This window comes from Xenopus laevis, chromosome 1L (genome assembly GCF_017654675.1).
Source record: "Xenopus laevis strain J_2021 chromosome 1L, Xenopus_laevis_v10.1, whole genome shotgun sequence".
Taxonomy (NCBI): Eukaryota; Metazoa; Chordata; class Amphibia; order Anura; family Pipidae; genus Xenopus; species Xenopus laevis.
In genome coordinates, this window is record NC_054371.1 from 9,322,723 (window position 1) to 9,340,546 (window position 17,824).

Here is a 17,824-nt window from a genome sequence, read left to right on the forward strand (position 1 = left end):
CTTTACATACCAAAAAAATGTTTAAAGGGATTCTGTCATAATTTTTATGGTGTAGTTTTTATTTTTAAATGATGCTGTTACACTGCATTCCTAAACCAAAATGTGTATTGTTTTTTAGTTATTGGTGTGTAGGTGCATCTCAGGTCATTTATAGACAAATTATAGACAAATAGAAGGGGACCTTTTTTCCCTTAAAGAGAATCACCGTACCAGGGGCCCTCCCCCTTCAGACTAGAATAAGCAGCATTGGCGGTTCTTCCCAGTGAGGTTGGGGAATGCACTGCCGGGTGATGTTGTGATGCTGATTCAGTTAATGACTATAAGAGGGACTTGGATGATTTCTTGGACAGACATAATACAAAGGCTATTGTGATACTAAACTCTATAGTTAGTATAGATATGGGTATATATCATTTATGTGACAGTAGGGAGGGGTGTGTGTATGGGGCTGGGTTTTCATTTGGAGGGGTTGAACTTGATGGACTTTTTCAACCCGACTTAACTATGTAACTATAAACATAGCCTACATAAGAGAAAAGTTGCAGTTTGAAGGGCAGGCAACAAACCACTCAGACCACTACCAAACGTTTGGTTGGATTTTAGGTTTATTCCAGAGCAGAACACAGAAAATTCCAAATAGGATGGGGACCTCTGTCACTGACTAATACACAACCTCAGCAAAGATGGTTCATTTTAGGATTCTGACTTTTTGCAGCATTGGCCTTTAATAAATATTGAAAAATGTGAGTTTTAAAAAAAAAAAATGTTTTGCATTAAAAAGCCAGACCAGATAAATTCAGAGTTTAGTAAATAACCCCCTAGATGTGGAGTTGGTAATACGGTATAACTATATACTCTCTCAAGTGGCAGGCATACCCTCTCTCCCCCATTCAAATATGTTTTCATTTATGGTTAAAAAAACAAAAATCCTCCATCTCTAAATATATATGTATCACAGGTAAGATGTGAGTTAAGGAACAACTCTATGCACTCTTTGCATTTGCGTAATTATGAGGTTTTGTTTCTAATAAATGTGATTTTGTGTTAATTTCTGGTTTGAATACAATAATATAACATTTGGGGAGAAATATACAGCCTAAAAGTCCAGCACTTGAGGTCACAATGGCAAATATCTCCACACACACAGTGTTTTTGCCTTTGGTGCTCAGATAGGCCGGGATCATTGTGATCCAAACACTGCAGAAGAGCAGCATGCTGAAAGTGATGTACTTGGCCTCATTAAAACTGTCCGGTAATGTCCGAGCTAAAAATGCTAAAACAAAACTAACAGCTGCCAGAAGTCCCATATACCCAATAACTGAGTAAAAGCCAATAGCTGAGCCCTCATTGCACTGAATGATGATGGTTCCAGGGTAAGTGTGAAGGTCCAGTTCCTGAAAGGGAGGAGAAATGGCCAACCAAGTCATGCAGATTATTATTTGAATGGATGAGCAGAACAAGACTACAGAATTGGACAGTTTGACTCCCACCCATTTTCTCCATGAGCTCCCTGGCTTGGTGGCTTTGAAAGCAATGTAAACCATGATAGTCTTGGCCAGGAGAGAAGAGACAGCTATGGAGAAGGTGATTCCAAAAGTGATGATGCGCAGCATGCAGGTTATATCCACAGGGCGACCGAGGAACAGAAACACACTGAGGAAGCTCAGCTTGATGGAGACAAGGAGGAGGAAACTGAGGATCCTGTTATTGGCTCTCACAATGGGGGTGTCCCAGTGTGTGATGAAAATTCCCAATATTACCAAAGTTATCATGAAAAAGAGAATAGAGATAGATGAAAAAAACACAGAAATCACATCATTTCTGTAGGACAGAAATTCTACTATTTTTGCAACGCACTGATTTCTGTTTTCATTGGGCCATTCCATGTCTGGGCATTTGAAGCAGTTTTCACTGTCTGTAAACAGAAGATAAGAAACTAAAGATATAATTGTACATGAATAGGGATATGAGAAATATTTTGCATGATTTTGCTGCAAAAAAACACCCATAAACTTGCTGAATTGTAGAATCATTGTACGGTTCATAAAAATTCAAGGCCCTTTGACTTCAATGCGGTTTGAGAATTGTTTGCCATTTTGCAGATTTTCAGTGAAGCAAAATGAATCATATTCACTCATCACTATACATTAACAGATTAGCAGATAACATTTATCAAAAGTATACTATATATTATTATTATATATCCCTTCAGTATATCTATTTATCACTGATTGTATCTTACCAGGCAAGAGGACCAAATTCATAAACATGGCAATACCCCTTTTGTGGCATCACAAACTGGCAACCTGTCCCCCTGTGTATAATATATTGTTTATACCTCGAATGAGTTCACAACGCAAATGGTTTCTAATTTAATCAAAAAAACTCGAATGGAAAAAAAATGAAATACCGAGTTTGGGGGATAACAACCCAAAAACTCAAATTGATCAAGTTTTAGGCCAAGAAATATTCAGTTCGCTCAAATTTTTGAGTATTTCGGCAAAACCCTTAGAACAAAAAACTCATAAACTCATAAACATCATGAAGGCCATTAACATCTTCTAATGGTTGAAGGGTCCTCTGCCATTGACTCCTATTCAAAATTTGAGTTTTTAACCCAAAATTGTGATTTTTGAACAAACAAAAATATCCTTGAAATCGCGAATTTTCATGGAAAACACATTTCGAACCTTAATAAATCTGCCTCTTGGTGGCAATGAGATTCAGTATTTAATGCAACACTGTTGGTCTGGTCTCTAGTGTGTGAGTTCCTACAGTATGGGGCATATTTATCAAGGGTCGAATTTTGAATTGAAAAAACTTCAAAATTCAAATTTGTTTGGTCGAATAGGTCCATTTTCGATCGGATAGGTCCGTATTTGGCCAAATTCGAATCGTACGAATCGAAGAAATATCACATGCGATCGAATTTGATTCAAAGTTTTCCCAAAAAAACTTTAAGTCCACCATAAGCTAAAACAGCAATTCGGCAGGTTTTAGATGGCGAATGGTCGAAGTCGAATTTTTAAAGAGAGAGTACATGATAAATTTCGATATTCAATTTTTTTGCAAATTTGAATCGAATTTGGGCTATTCCCTAGTCAATTCGAAAATTCACCTCGAGCTTGGATAAATCTGCCCTTATGTTTTCTACTTGATTTTGGAAGACTTTGAACTTCTATCTATTTCCTAACCAATTTTTCCTTTTTTTTTTTTTTTTGCCCTGGTCTGTGTCAGACCAGTGGATTTGCTCTTGCCTGGACCCACTGTTTGGTACTTCTCTAATTGCAACTCTCTCCTAATTCTCTCCACTGCTTCCTTAATCCATTCAACCTTGGTAATACTTTTAAGCCCTTACAACTAAATGGGGAAAATACAAAAGTTATAAATCTAACAAAAATTTTGTAAAAATATGTTCAGTTTCCATCTTTGGTACACTTAAAGCCTCAATTACACAATCTCGTTATTTTTTCTGTTCCATGTTATTGATTATACCTGTAGTAGATATTTCCCCCTCTGAACACATAACACAATTATAGCAGCAGACTGGGGCACCATACTTTGAAGCCTTCCTGAAGCCAGGGACACATTTGTCTGAGCACTGGGATATTGGGATCTAAAAATCAGTTAAGAAGGAGAGCTTATTGTGACAGTATACATCAACCTCTTCATCATTATATATATTATATATATATATATATTGTTTTTTTGTTTTTTTTATTTAAAGGTAATGGAACCCAAAACATAATTTTTTGCCGATTAAAAGAACTTTTGAAACAACATAAGACAAGCCAGTTGATTAACAGAGGTGTCTTTGCTAGGGAATTAAGATTGTTTAAAAAGTAAGAACTGGGAGTTCAGCAAATGCTATTTTTAATGCAGGTTTTTACAAATAACTTTATAAGCACTGAATATTAATAAATGTATATTGGGAAGTTGCTTTTCTTTTGTCAGGAAAATTTTCATTTTGGGGTAGACTTCCCTTTAAAAGAACATGTATTGATTTTTAAAAAAAAGTCTACACATTAAAATATTAAAAATTAAAATTAAAATGGGCGAATTTTTCTTGGTGAAAAATTGTGAAATCGGGAAATTCGAATGTTTTCACCAAAAAAAGTGCAATTCAAACGTGTTCAAGAAAAAATTGAGCAATTCGAACGTTTTCACAAAAAAATCGGGAAAATCGGAAATTGACCCCGGCGAATTTTCACCGGCAAATTTTCACGGGAGATTCACAAATTTATTCACCGGTGGTGAAACGCGGAAATTTGCCGCAAATTCATGTCAGGCAAATTTATTCGCCCATCACTAATAAGAGGATTTATTTATATACAAATAGCACAAATGATGAGCCAATGTACTGTATTTTAGTATTAACTATGTCTGCTTACTGCTTCCTTTAATTACTATTTGTACTCCTCACATATATCTGCATTGCACTACCTACCTTGATATGTAGAGCAAAATACCAAATAACAAACATAGGAGAAACAAACAAATTCTAACCTTACTGTCATCGGTTCTCCATCTTAAATTAGATGTATTGATGTTAAATTTCTGATCCAATGCTTCCTGTGGCATAAACCAGCCAACATGTGATATAGCGAATTCCTTATACGATTTTATAGTGAGATAGTAAAATAGGTATTTATCCAGTAACTCACCATTATTATCAAAAGACATTGTTTTACTGAAGGATTTATATTGGAGATTTTTCAGATAGTGATGTAACTATGACAAATGACACAAAACAGTAAAAAATAAAAATAATCAATTATAATATATTTCACTTTTAAAATACAAAATTAAGAGGTTTAAAAATTAACATCTTAACTTCACGTGTGCTTACAAACTACACTACAAGTGCAAATGTGGGCACATATGTTGCTGTAATTGGGGGGGATGTACAGGAATGCCAAACCCTCGAGTTCTTTATTTCTGTGAAATAGCATCCCCCCAGGAGGGGTGTAAGAGATTTGAACTTTTTTTTTGTAATACCAGAGCTTTTTTTTGCTCCTCCATACACCTGCATGCAAATAAAATGGATAGATTAAAAAGCACAAGGCAAAAGAGCATATAGAAGTTGAAAGGAGAATGACAAGATAGATAAGGAAAAGTGTTAAACAGATAAAAAAGCTGGAAACATCAGTTATAGAAAAAAGAATATAAAAAAACCAAATACAGAAAATGAAGGTAAATAAGAGTTGCAAATTGAGGAATAGTGAGAGAATGATATATATATATAATGTAAGCTGGAAGGAGTCTCGCACTCTCAGGACTTAAAAAACAATAAACAGGTTTATTATTTCACCGAGGAAACACTGACGTTTTGGTCAGCAATCTGACCTTTTTCAAAGTGAATGAACAAAGAACACGTGACCTGGATTAAATATCGGTAGTTGTTGTTGTGTCACCGAGGCTGTTGGCCAAAAATGAAAAATAAAACCAAAATTCATATTTCATTTTAGATTTTGGTTTTATTTTTCATTTTCAGCCAACGGCCTCAGTGACACAACAACAACTACCGATATTTAATCCAGGCTAGAGCGCAAGTGCACCATACTTTGAGATCCGCAAAGTTGACCCGAAGCAGCAGCGATTTTTTTCTTAAGAAAAATATCCGGTGAAACATGCGGAACGCTGACAAACAAAGAATGTAGGTAGCAAGGTTTGCGCTATACAACGGAGGACACAGTCAGTAAATTTAATGTAGAATAAGACAGTTTAGGATTTGGTGCGCTAAATTGATATTCGGTCCCCAATATCTAAGTAAGGACGGAAAGATATATAGTGTAATACAGTCGATTGTTTTTGATAAAGGTTGCTGCTCAGAACTACTCACAGATTAAAATTTCTTGACAGACGTTTAAGTGGCCGTTCCAAAGTGGAGTCGGTCTGTAGAGCGCACCTATAACAGACAACTGCAATAGTGTAATACTATCGGACTTTTTGGATACATTTAACGGTCAATTGTACTCACCGAGTATCAGTTAGTAATAAGCGTCTTTGGGAGAGTTCTCCGTCTTCTGCACAGAATGTCCACCTCCACCGGCTGGTTAACGATCTCTTGCTCCAAGGCTGCAGCGGTGTTGTTTTAAAAGCCAAGATATCCCTCAGCGTGTTGCCGCTGGTTCTCTGCGGGGCCTTGTGGGGTATCTGATTCAGTGCTCCGGTGCAAGATATTATGAGGGGAGACTGACAAGGTTGGGGTTGTTTTCTCTGGAAAAAAGGCGCTGTCAGGGCGATGGTATAGTCTGTTTGTATGAGGATTCCTGCCGTCCCGGTAATTTACATTCTACCGAAAATACATAAGGATCCCGAAAACCCCCCTGGGCGCCCGGATGTGGTTCCCTATCCTCCAATCTGTCAGAGTACATAGATCTATTTCTACAGAAATATGTAACAAAATTACCCTCTTACTTGAAAGACACAATTGATACAATCCAATTTATAAATAATATCACTTGGAAAAAAGGATACATCATCGGGACTTGCGATGTAACCTCCCTATATACGATTATAGACCACAAATTGGGAATTCAAGCAGTGAGATATTATTTGGATGAAGATATTTCCTTAAAAAATCATCAAAAAGAATTTCAATTGAAAAGTATAGATTTCATACTCACCAAAAATTATTTCTGGTTCGAAGGTGATTACTACCTCCAAACCAAAGGGACAGCGATGGGGACGCGTTTCGCACCAAGTTATGCTAATTTCTTTATGGGAATGTGGGAACAAAATAACATTATACCACAACTAAATAAAGATGTGGGGTTGATTACATGGAAACACTATATCGATGACTGCCTATTCATCTGGAAAGGTTCCGAAAATGATTTAACCATTTTTCTAGAAGGTCTGAATAACAATACTTCAAACATTACATTTACTAGCAATTACAGTACCTCAAATGTGAATTTCTTGGACTTAAATATTTATGTAGAAAAAGGTAAATTTGAGACTAGTTTATACTGAAAACCCACTGATTGCAATGGCTATATTTTACGAACTAGCTGTCATCACAGAAAATGATTAGATAATATATCATTCAGTCAATTTAATAGAATAAAGAGAAATTGCAGCAAAAATATAGATTATGAGAAAGAAAGTGTATTTCTGACTAAACAATTCAAAGAAAAAGGATTTAAAGACAATATTTAAGAAACGCCAAGGCAATGTGCGATAAGAAAAATAGAAACGAAATGCTAGAGAATAAAAATAAAATCAAGAAAAAACAAATTTCACCAGATAATAATTTTATTCAATTTATTACAACATATAACAATTCCAACAAAGAATTGGAAACAATAATTCAAAAACACTGGCATATACTACTTAAAGATAAAGATCTTCATGACCATTTGTCTGCCAATCCACATATAATTGATAAAAAACCTCGCACAATGAAACAAATGCTGGTACCAAGCTGTTTGCCATCCAAAAAACAAAAACAAACGTCAGATCCTTTCAACACTGGAGTATCAAATGGATTTTTCGCTTGCAGAACATGCAAAGGGTGCAAGACAAGTAAAGTAAATGAAAGAAAAGTTACTAATTTCAAATCAAATGTAACTAATGTAGAATTTGCCATTAAAGACATAACTTGCAACAGTAACAACGTTATATACTTGCTACAATGCCCCTGCAGTTTGCAATATATAGGAAGAACAAACAGAAATTTAAAAACACGAATTGGGGAGCATATGAATAATATTAAAAAAGGACTATTGACACATAGGGGCCAATTCACTAAGATTCGAAGTTGCGCCAGGCGCAACTTCGCCGCACTTGGCCGCACTTCGCCAGGCGTAGTTTCGCCAGCGCTCCGCAAATTCACTAAAATCCGAAGTTGCGCTCAGGGGTAGCGTAAGGTTGCGATGTAAAGCGAAGTAACGCTAGCGAAGGCTAATTTGCATACGGCGCCAAATTCAAATTTAAATGGAGGAATACGTATCTGCACTACAAATGCCAAGAAAACCTTCAAATCATCAAATAATTTTTTTTTTGCCCTACACATGTGCCCACTGTCTAGGTAAGTTGCCATGAGTCAGGAAATGTAGGGGGGAAGAAGGGGGGCCCCAAAAATTTTTTCGATCTTTTTCAGCCTATCACCCATAATGTAGAAAACACGCCAGTGTTTTTTGGGACTTAGAAAAATTTTTTGACTTTTTTTGAAACAATCCCTATCTACTCTATTGCGCTTCGCCAGGTCTGAGGTGGAGAAGGAAGTCTAGCGTAAAAGGTAGCGTTCAGTACACTGCGCAAGTTAGTGAATTTGCATAGTTACATCGCTAGCGAAACTTCGCCAGGCATAAGGGTGCGAAGTAACACTAGCCAAACTACGCCAGCGTTCGTTAGTGAATTTGCGCAGTAACGAAAATGACAAACGCTAGTGAACTAACGCTAGCATTCGGCGCTTCGGCGCTTAGTGAATTTGCCCCATAGTGTATCTGCACACTTTAAAACTTATCATAATTCGGATCCCTCCTTACTACAGTTCACTGGCATTGTTTCGAAAAAAACACATTGGCGTGGAGGTGATATTGTTAATATAATATCGAGAGAAGAGACTCTGTGGATACATAAATTGAAAACATTGACACCACAAGGCCTTAATATAGATATTGATTTAAAATGTTTTTTAAATGATTGATTTATTACATTCAATGTTTGTACTAATTTTAATGTTTTAATGTATTAATCCCTTACTAAATAGAGAAGAATTACTACATCTATACTTAAACAATTATGCAAATAAGCAAATGAATGACCACAAATGCTATTTAAGTACCAATGTAAAAAAAACATGGCGTCTGCCCCTGATGAAGTATATGAGATACGAAACGCGTTGGGCTTTTTTTACTAGTGAATAAATAAATATTTTATAATATAAAAAAGCCTGACGGCAGGAATCCTCATACAAACAGACTATACCATCGCCCTGACAGCGCCTTTTTTCCAGAGAAAACAACCCCAACCTTGTCAGTCTCCCCTCATAATTTCTCGCACCGGAGCACTGAATCAGATACCCCACAAGGCCCCGCAGAGAACCGGCGGCAAAACGCTGAGGGATATCTTGGCTTTTAAAACAACACCGCTGCAGCCTTGGAGCAAGAGATCGTTAACCAGCCGGTGGAGGTGGACATTCTGTGCAGAAGACGGAGAACTCTCCCAAAGACGCTTATTACTAACTGACACTCGGTGAGTACAATTGACCGTTAAATATATCCAAAAAGTCCAATAGTATTACACTATTGCAGTTGTCTGTTATAGGTGCGCTCTACAGACCGACTCCACTTTGGAACGGCCACTTAAACGTCTGTCAAGAAATTTTAATCTGTGAGTAGTTCTGAGCAGCGACCTTTATCAAAAACAATTGACTGTATTACACTATATATCTTTCCGTCCTTACTTAGATATTGGGGACTGAATATCAATTTAGCGCACCAAATCCTAAACTGTCTTATTCTACATAACTTTGTGGGCCCTGTGTGGACTCGCATAAAACATTGGTGCAGCTAGCAAGAATTTTTTTGCGAATTGGACTGAGCGCAGCACTCACACTTATCAGATAAAGTAAATTGAATGTGCCAATATTTGACACTGAACAAACGAAACGAGATCGCTAATACCTACAACCGACAGAATGATTATTTGAGCTTAGACACAGATGGAAGATAATGTATCTGCAAAACTGACCTACAACTGATGAATAGCTATTAAGTATGTTCTTGCACTATTTACACAGCTTGTGACGTGAGTGCTGGTACTCCTGCTGTATATATATATAAATATATATATATATATAAACAATGCACAGGCAGGATGCTGTGTTTTCAGAAGTTGAAGTATGAGCCAAGAAAAATCATATGCACAATTTGTATTTTGGGGTCTCCACTGGCCACAAACATAGTGTAATCTACAATATGTATAGTTGGCATCCAACTGTATTTATAAATCAAACATTTTACTTAATGATTAACTAAGATGCATTAATCCATATTTGGGGCAAAAAAATTATTTTGGGTTTATGTAAAGGGTTGTTCACCTTTCAGTTAACTGTTAGGGGCAGATTTACTTAGGGTCAAATATCGAGGGTTAATTAACCCTCAATATTCGACTGCCGAATGTAAATCCTTCGACTTCGAATATCGAAGTCGAAGGATTTACCGCAATTCGAACATGGCACCTCATAGGCTAACATGGCACCTCGGTAGGTTTTAGGTGGCGAACTAGGGGGTCGAAGTTTTTTTAAAGAGACAGTACTTCGATTATCGAATGGTCGAATATTCGAACGATTTTTAGTTCGAATCGTTTGATTCGAAGTCGAAGTTGTAGTCGAAGGTCAAAGTAGCCCATTCGATGGTCGAAGTAGCCAAAAAAAAACATTCGAAATTCAAAGTTTTTTTCCTCTATTCCTTCACTCGAGCTAAGTAAATGGGCCCCTTAGTATGATGTAGAAAGTGCTATTCTGAGACAATTTGCAATTGTTTTTCATTTTGTATTATTTGTGTTTTTTTTTTATTATTTAGCATTTTATTCAGCAGCTCTCCAGTTTCCATCAGTCTGGTTGCTAGGGTCCAAATTCCCCTAGCAACCATGCATTGATTTGAAATAGAGACTGGAATATGATTAAGAAAGGCCTGAATAGAAAGAGGAGTAATAAAAAGTAGCAGTAACAATACATTTGTAGCCTTACAGAGCAGCTGGAAAAAGTTTGAAGAAGAAGGCAAATAATTCAAAAACTAGATAAATAATGAAGACTAGTTGAAAAGTTACTTAGAATTAGCCATTCTATAACATACCGAAAGCTAACTTAAAGCTGAACCACCCCTTTAATGTTTGAATGTTTTTAGTGGATTTAAGATATGGAGAAATGACATAGCATTATTCGTATAAACTCCAGGTCCTATGCATTCTGGATAACAGATCCCATAAAGAGCAACTTTATCTTCAGGATTTGAAGATCATCATTTCATAAACAGACAACCATTATATAGTGATGGATATGGCAATAAGTTACTACTGAGAAAATAATTACATATATAAAACATTTTCAAAAATAGTTACCTGGTTTCTATAATTAGCTGTATTTCTAATCTTTCCAGGGATTTTATTGTCAATAGACATTTGCATATCATAGATTGCATAAGCCATTATTTCAGCTGCAAAGCCCACGTGGGGAGAATACAATGTATAATCAAAATGGCGGACTTTCATGATACTTTCCTTTCCAGTGCAGTTGTAAAGTGGCAGGCCATAAACCTGTTCATAGAGATTATTTTTGTTTTTGTCCTTTGACATACATGAATGATATTGCATCCAGATATCTTCCAGTAATTTATCTTCTGGGAATTTTGAAGGACGAAATTTCTCTAGATAGTCTTTCATTATGGGAATGTCTATAAATGATGGAATACGCTGAGTCATTCCCAGACTTCCATTAAATATTTCTAAGGCATAATCCATGATGTGATAATTTGCTGATATACTGTAAGAAACAACAACTGTCCTGCTATCGAATTCATTTATAAAGCTACGTAATGTTTCTATAGCACCTGTAATGATTGTTCCACAAAGTACAAAGACTCTGGAAGAAGATTTTTTAATGATCTCTTTATAACGCATAATCTGCTCATCTGTTTCTAGAACACTCCTTAACTTTATGGTGAACTCAACACATATCCCATCACTTGAGAGATAGTTTGTTAGCAGTTGATGTTCTTTTTCACCTCCATAGTCATCTACTCTTAGAATTCCAATCCAGGTCCAGCCAAAATGTTTCAGTAATTTGCTTAAAACAAAATAATTACCATGATCACTTTGTAGTGTCCGGAAAAAATATGGGAAAGTGACCCTGTCACTAAGCGAAATGTCTGTAGCACCGGAACTGATCTGTAAATAGAGAAAAAAGATCAAAGATGCCATCACTTGGATAAAGGCATATTAACTTTGAAAGTAATAGAGTTTACTTTTGATTGAAATCAGTGTACCATGTTGTATAAAGTAATGTAGTTTTGCTGGGAAAACAACTTTTACATTTTTGCGGGTAAAGTGGGCTTTTGAGCTTGCATTGAGGAAATCCATGAAAAAAACTGTATTGTGAGTAAAAAATATAGCAAAATGTACTCAAAATTGCACATTGCACTTGTACTTGTAATTGTTAATGAGTCCCTGTTTCTTCTAGCAAACAGCAGAAGGCCTATCTTGTTTTGTGGCAAGGACACCAGTTATATACACTCATAATCAGAGTCATTATCCCATAAGGCAAAGCAAGATCCATGCAGGATGCTGCCACTTTGCACAGTGATTTGTCTAAGTTGGGAAACTGGACAGCAAACTGGAAAATGAGGTTCAATGTTGATAAATGCAGGTTATGCACTTTGGTAAAAATAATATAAATGCAAGTTATACACTAAATGGCAGTGTGTTGGGAGTTTCCTTAAATGAGAAGGATCTAGGGGTCTTTGTAGATAACAAGTTGTCTAATTCTGGGCAGTGTCATTCTGTGGCTACTAAAGCAAATAAAGTTCTTGTATAAAAAAGGGCATTAACTCAAGGGATGAAACATAATTGTGTCTCTTTATAGGTCCCTGGTGAGGCCTCATCTGGAGTATGGGGGCAGTTTTGGACTCCAGTCCTTAAGAGGGATATAAATGAGCTGGAGAGAGTGCAGAGACTAAGTGCAACTAAACTGGTTAGAGGGAGGGAAGAGTTAAATTATGAGGGAGACTGACAAGGTTGGGGTTGTTTTCTCTGGAAAAAAGGCGCTTGTGAGGGGACATGATTAGACTTTACAAGTACATTAGAGGACATTATAGACAAATAGCAGGGGACCTTTTTACCCATAAAGAGAATCACGTACCAGAGGCCTCCCCTTCAGACTAGAGGAAAAGAAGTTTCATTTAAAGGAACAGAGTAGGGGGTTCATCACAGTGAGGACAGTGAGGTTGTGGAATGCACTGCCGGGTGATGTTGTGATGCTGATTCAGTTAATGACTATAAGAGGGACTTGGATGATTTCTTGGACAGACATAATACAAAGGCTATTGTGATACTAAACTCTATAGTTAGTATAGATATGGGTATATATCATTTATGTGACAGTAGGGAGGGGTGTGTGTATGGGGCTGGGTTTTCATTTGGAGGGGTTGAACTTGATGGACTTTGTCTTTTTTCAACCTGATTTAACTATGTAACTAACTAACACATTTCATTTGAATAGCCTAATAATATTAACTTTGCTGCCTCTTGGAGATTTCTTATGCCTTTATTTTTAGAATGTATAAACAATAACCAAATATCATTCAGTTGGTATCAGGGGCCAAGTTGCATCCTGGCTCTCTTCTTACATTTCTGACCACTCCTTCTCTGTTACTTTTGCTAACAAATCCTCTCCCCCAAGTTGATCTTAGAGTATGAGGGTCCCTCAGGGTTGTATACATGGCCCTCTGTTGTTCTTATACCTTCATTTGGCCTCAAAATTCAGATATATTTAGACACCCTTTCACTAACCACTGACGTCAAACCAGGATTGTAAACTGCCTACTATCTTTCTCCTCTTTGATGAATCAATGCAATCTCAAGCTCAAGCCAAAAAGTTACATGGTCATGCGTATATAGTTAAAAACACAACGTTTATTATCACATATCAAAATCCTAGGCATTTTTAGTGGATTTTAATATGTGATGATACATTGTGTTTGTTTTCTTTTACTATACATGCATGAGTATGTCATTTTTTGGCCTGATATATGACTCTTTCGGTCACTAGAGGTCTCTCATGCATTAATTCATTAATTATGTAAAAGTGCTTGGTAGCCAATTTGGTATTTGAAGCCATCTCAAGCTCAACCTGGCTAAATCAGATCTCATGGCTTTCCCTCCTAAACCTAGCCCTCCTCTTCCTTTCACCATTACTATTGATGGCATAACCTTTAACCCTGTTAATTCAGCATGCTGCCTAGGGGTCATCTTTGATCAGGCTCTCTCCTTCTCTAATCATACAGTATTAATATTTTTGCCAAAACCTGATGCTTCTTCCTCCACAATACAGACAAGGTTGGTCCCTTTCTATCATACAAAATAGCCAAAACACTAATCCATGCCCTTATCTTATCCCATTTAGACTATTGTGCTCTCCTACTAACTGTTCTCCCTGACTCCCATCTCTCTCCCCTCCAATTACTCTAAAACTCTGCTACAAGGATCCTCCTGCTCTCTCCTCAGAGAGAGGAGCATGGCTGCCTGTTAAGCAAAGGATATGATATACAACCCTCCTACTAACATTCAAAGCCCTTCACTCCTCTGCTCCTCACTATACAAGTTCTGCATCAAAGATTAGGAGCTGGCGGTTGTTGGAAGGTTCATTTATTTTCAGAGCAAAAAACCAGAACAAAAACAGAAGAAAAATAACTTTTCACAGAAAGCAATGTCCCAACTCCAAAAAAACAGGGTAGCCCACGGCAGGTTTTATCAATTGCTAATTAAGCTCAGTGCATGTATCCGGCACAAACCAGGTGCTTAGGTTTTGCTCACATTATATTGAATGGGAACAGATACATCTGGTATGTAACATTTGTCGTGAGTTTTGTAATGCTGGGTAAAATTAGGAGAGCTGTTTATTATTTTGTCAGCAGAGGCAAAAAAAAGGGGGGGAAACAGAGGAAGGGGGAAATCATTTATATCACACACAAAGGCAGACAAAATAAATCACTGTGCATATCCTAACAGTCTCAGTGTTTGTTCCTGGCCGCCTCTCTCTTTCTTTTCACACCATCCATCTCGCTGCCCCTTCCCATTGGAATCCCATCCCTGAATTCCACCATAAGAAGTTCTCACTCAATCAGAACATTAGTCTTATCCTGGTAGTTATTGGATAATGCCTTTACCTTGTGCACCTTTCCCCCTCCAATTTGTACCTGTATCTTAGCCACCCACTTAGACTGTAAGCTCTATGGTGCAAGTACTTCCTTCCTACTATATGTCTCTTACCACATAGCACTTAAGATTGATGTCCTTATTTAAATTCTGTGTACTGAGTATATTTATTGTATTATTTATGTACTTGTCCTCCCTGTGTATACTTTCTATATATTGAACTGTTATCCATTGTACGGCACTATGGCTCCTTGACAGTGCTTTACAAATAAAGCTATACATACATACATACAGTAAATACATATAAGAACAATGATAAAACATACCCGATTCTATAAAAAAAGAATAATAAAAATGAAACAAAAATTCCTGAAAGCATCCAGACCATTTCATACATTCAAATTAAATTATATTTATCTTTGCTCATAAATAAAGCACCTCCCAACTAAAACAAATAAGACTCATTCATAAAGGGGTTGAGATCCTGAGGTCAGTGCTAAATGGTGCACAACACAACTGTACGACTGCAAAGTGCACTGTGTAGACAAACATGGCTCCTGTTCCTTTCCTCTGCTTCATAAATGTACTAGAAAAGAGAAAAAATGTGAGTTAACCAGAAACGGAACTAGAGGGGGGGTGGGCCCTGGCACAGGACGCGCAGCCGGGCCCCCCGCCCAACTCCGTACACCCGGAACTGGCCTGGAATATGCGGCACGCGGACTGCTGGGGGGCCCTGAGGGGGTGCGGGCCCTGGCCCGCTTGCACCCCTGCTCCCCCGGTAGTTCCGCCCCTGGAGTTAACCAGTCTTGCACTTCTCTATAGTTGAGCTTGGTGCCAGTGCATCCATCTTGCTCTCTGTCCAATTCATGTACAAGTACAAATACTGAACAGGGGAACCCTGGAGCTACTCTCATGTTCAACCTGGCAGTAATAGTTCTCACTATGGGTTGTGTCAATACCCACACACTAAAGACTCTTTGTTACTGTATTCTGGGGTAAATATCAAATTAATATGCATATCTTTACTGGCTCCTTATATAAAGTATTCATCAACCCACAATAAGCATCTTTTTGTCCCACTGATACTAAAATACAGTATTTGTGTCAAAATTACATATTTTTAAATTGTTTTATTTTTCTTTTCTGTCTTCTCACCTGCGAATAGCCAAACAGACTCAGAATCTGGGCTACGGGTACTGTTGTCTCAGAGGTGACGTCTCCAATAAATCCAGCAATGCTTCTATTTCCCCTACAGGAGTAATTGGGAACCGGCTCCCTGATACCAGATAATATCTGGAACACACTCCTCACTGCTTTTGCTGCATCCCCACAGGAATCATATACATGGTACCCCAGAGTCCGGTTGGGAATCAAGGATGGATGATAGTTTAATATTTTGATGGCTACACCTAAATCCACAAGATGTCTGTAATATTGAGGGAGAACCCTGGGAAAATGAATGATTCAGTTACAAATTCTAGTGCAGAATATTATTGTATATGTGTTCCTATAATAATATTGAATGGAAATCCAAAGTACAATTCTGCCTTCTGCTTACACATATAAAGGTTTGAGGAAAATATTGCAATTAATTACTATTAACACCAGTGACGCACATCTCAGGTCCGACGCTTATTGAATGGCAGGACAAGGGTTTAAAGAGACTTTCCCAGCTTTAGATAAAAGGATTGATGAATTTATTTGCACAACTCTAAGAGAAGATCAGTTTACAGAACAGGAATACTTTGAAATTGTTCAAGTGAGACAATAGTGGGGTCATTCTTGATCTGCAAGTGCAAACAGATTACTGTATTTCCCCCCAAATGAAGCATTTTTTTCCCCATAGTTCCAGTTTAACTGAAATAAATTAAAAAAAAGCAGGTTTTCTGCACATTCAATTAAACTGTATTGCACACACACAGAGTAACTTGGTTTCATCTATGCACCATATTGGACTTGGAATAAGACCTAAATAAAACAATAACATTGTATCCCATGAAATTCAGCAGGCCAATATTTTCTTAAGAAATATTACTTACTCTACACACAGCCTCCTCTTGTAAGCTTCGTTCAAATGCATGTAATTAACCATGTATGAGTTCACTCCTATAACTACTCCAAGCATGATATCACCTTCTTGAATGTATTCATACTCCTCATACATTTTGATGACATTCAATCTACAGGCAGGGTTTGTTATTTGTGGCGCAGATGTGCTGGGTTCCACACACAAGACTATCAGATATATCAGTAATTCAAACTTCACATGTGTGAAAGCTGTAGCTGCAAGCATTGCACAAAAGCTCAGCGTTCCTAATGTAATACAGAGTGTCAGAGTCGCAGGCTGCATCTGCAGAACAGAGCAAGGGGACTGACTCATTTAACTCTCATTTTATAGAGAACAGAGAGAGAGGATTTGCACATTATCCTAAATATATCCACAGGCACCTGGGGGATCTTTGGTCTTATTTGGTCTTGAACAACTGTACAAATTAACATTTTCCTGGCTGTTGTTAAACAAAGAAGAGATTTCTAAAGTTATAAAATATCATCTTGAGTAACCCAAATGTAATGTTAATTTACATTTTTTAAAAAGGGAATGTTTATGATATGGGGAGCGATTAACGAACATTTTCCACAAGTTTAGCTGTGAAAATGAAGCAAAAAACTGTTGGCGATTGACTTTAATGCGTTTTGGTGAATTTTCGCCATTCTGTGAATTTTGGGTAGAATGAATCTGGAAAGATTTGAGCATTACTAGATATGGCCTGTCTTTAATTCATCTCCTTTTTTGTTAAGTTGAAAGCAACTATTACTAGTGATGGGCGAATTTGCGCGATTCGCCGCCAGCGAATAAATTCGGCGCCGTTTCAAAATTTTTTCGCTATTTCGCGAATTTCGCGCGAAATTCACAAATTTTTCGGCGAAGCGAAATGGCGCA

At 37.3% G+C, this 17,824-nt stretch overlaps 1 protein-coding gene across 1 annotated transcript in view; it reads right to left on the reverse strand.

Annotated features, from left to right (window-relative positions):
* Window positions 1–983: 983 nt before the first annotated feature.
* LOC108719464 (vomeronasal type-2 receptor 26) overlaps window positions 984–17,824 on the reverse strand; it is a 30,126-nt gene continuing 13,285 nt past the window's right edge. Inside the window, exons 2-7 of the mRNA XM_018268321.1 lie at window positions 16,923–17,118; window positions 16,039–16,330; window positions 11,074–11,898; window positions 4,507–4,731; window positions 3,496–3,616; window positions 984–1,936 (exon numbers count right to left, since the gene is read on the reverse strand). Of these exons, the coding sequence (XP_018123810.1) occupies window positions 984–1,936; window positions 3,496–3,616; window positions 4,507–4,731; window positions 11,074–11,898; window positions 16,039–16,330; window positions 16,923–17,118 (2,612 nt within the window). The remainder of the gene's footprint in view (window positions 1,937–3,495; window positions 3,617–4,506; window positions 4,732–11,073; window positions 11,899–16,038; window positions 16,331–16,922; window positions 17,119–17,824) is intronic.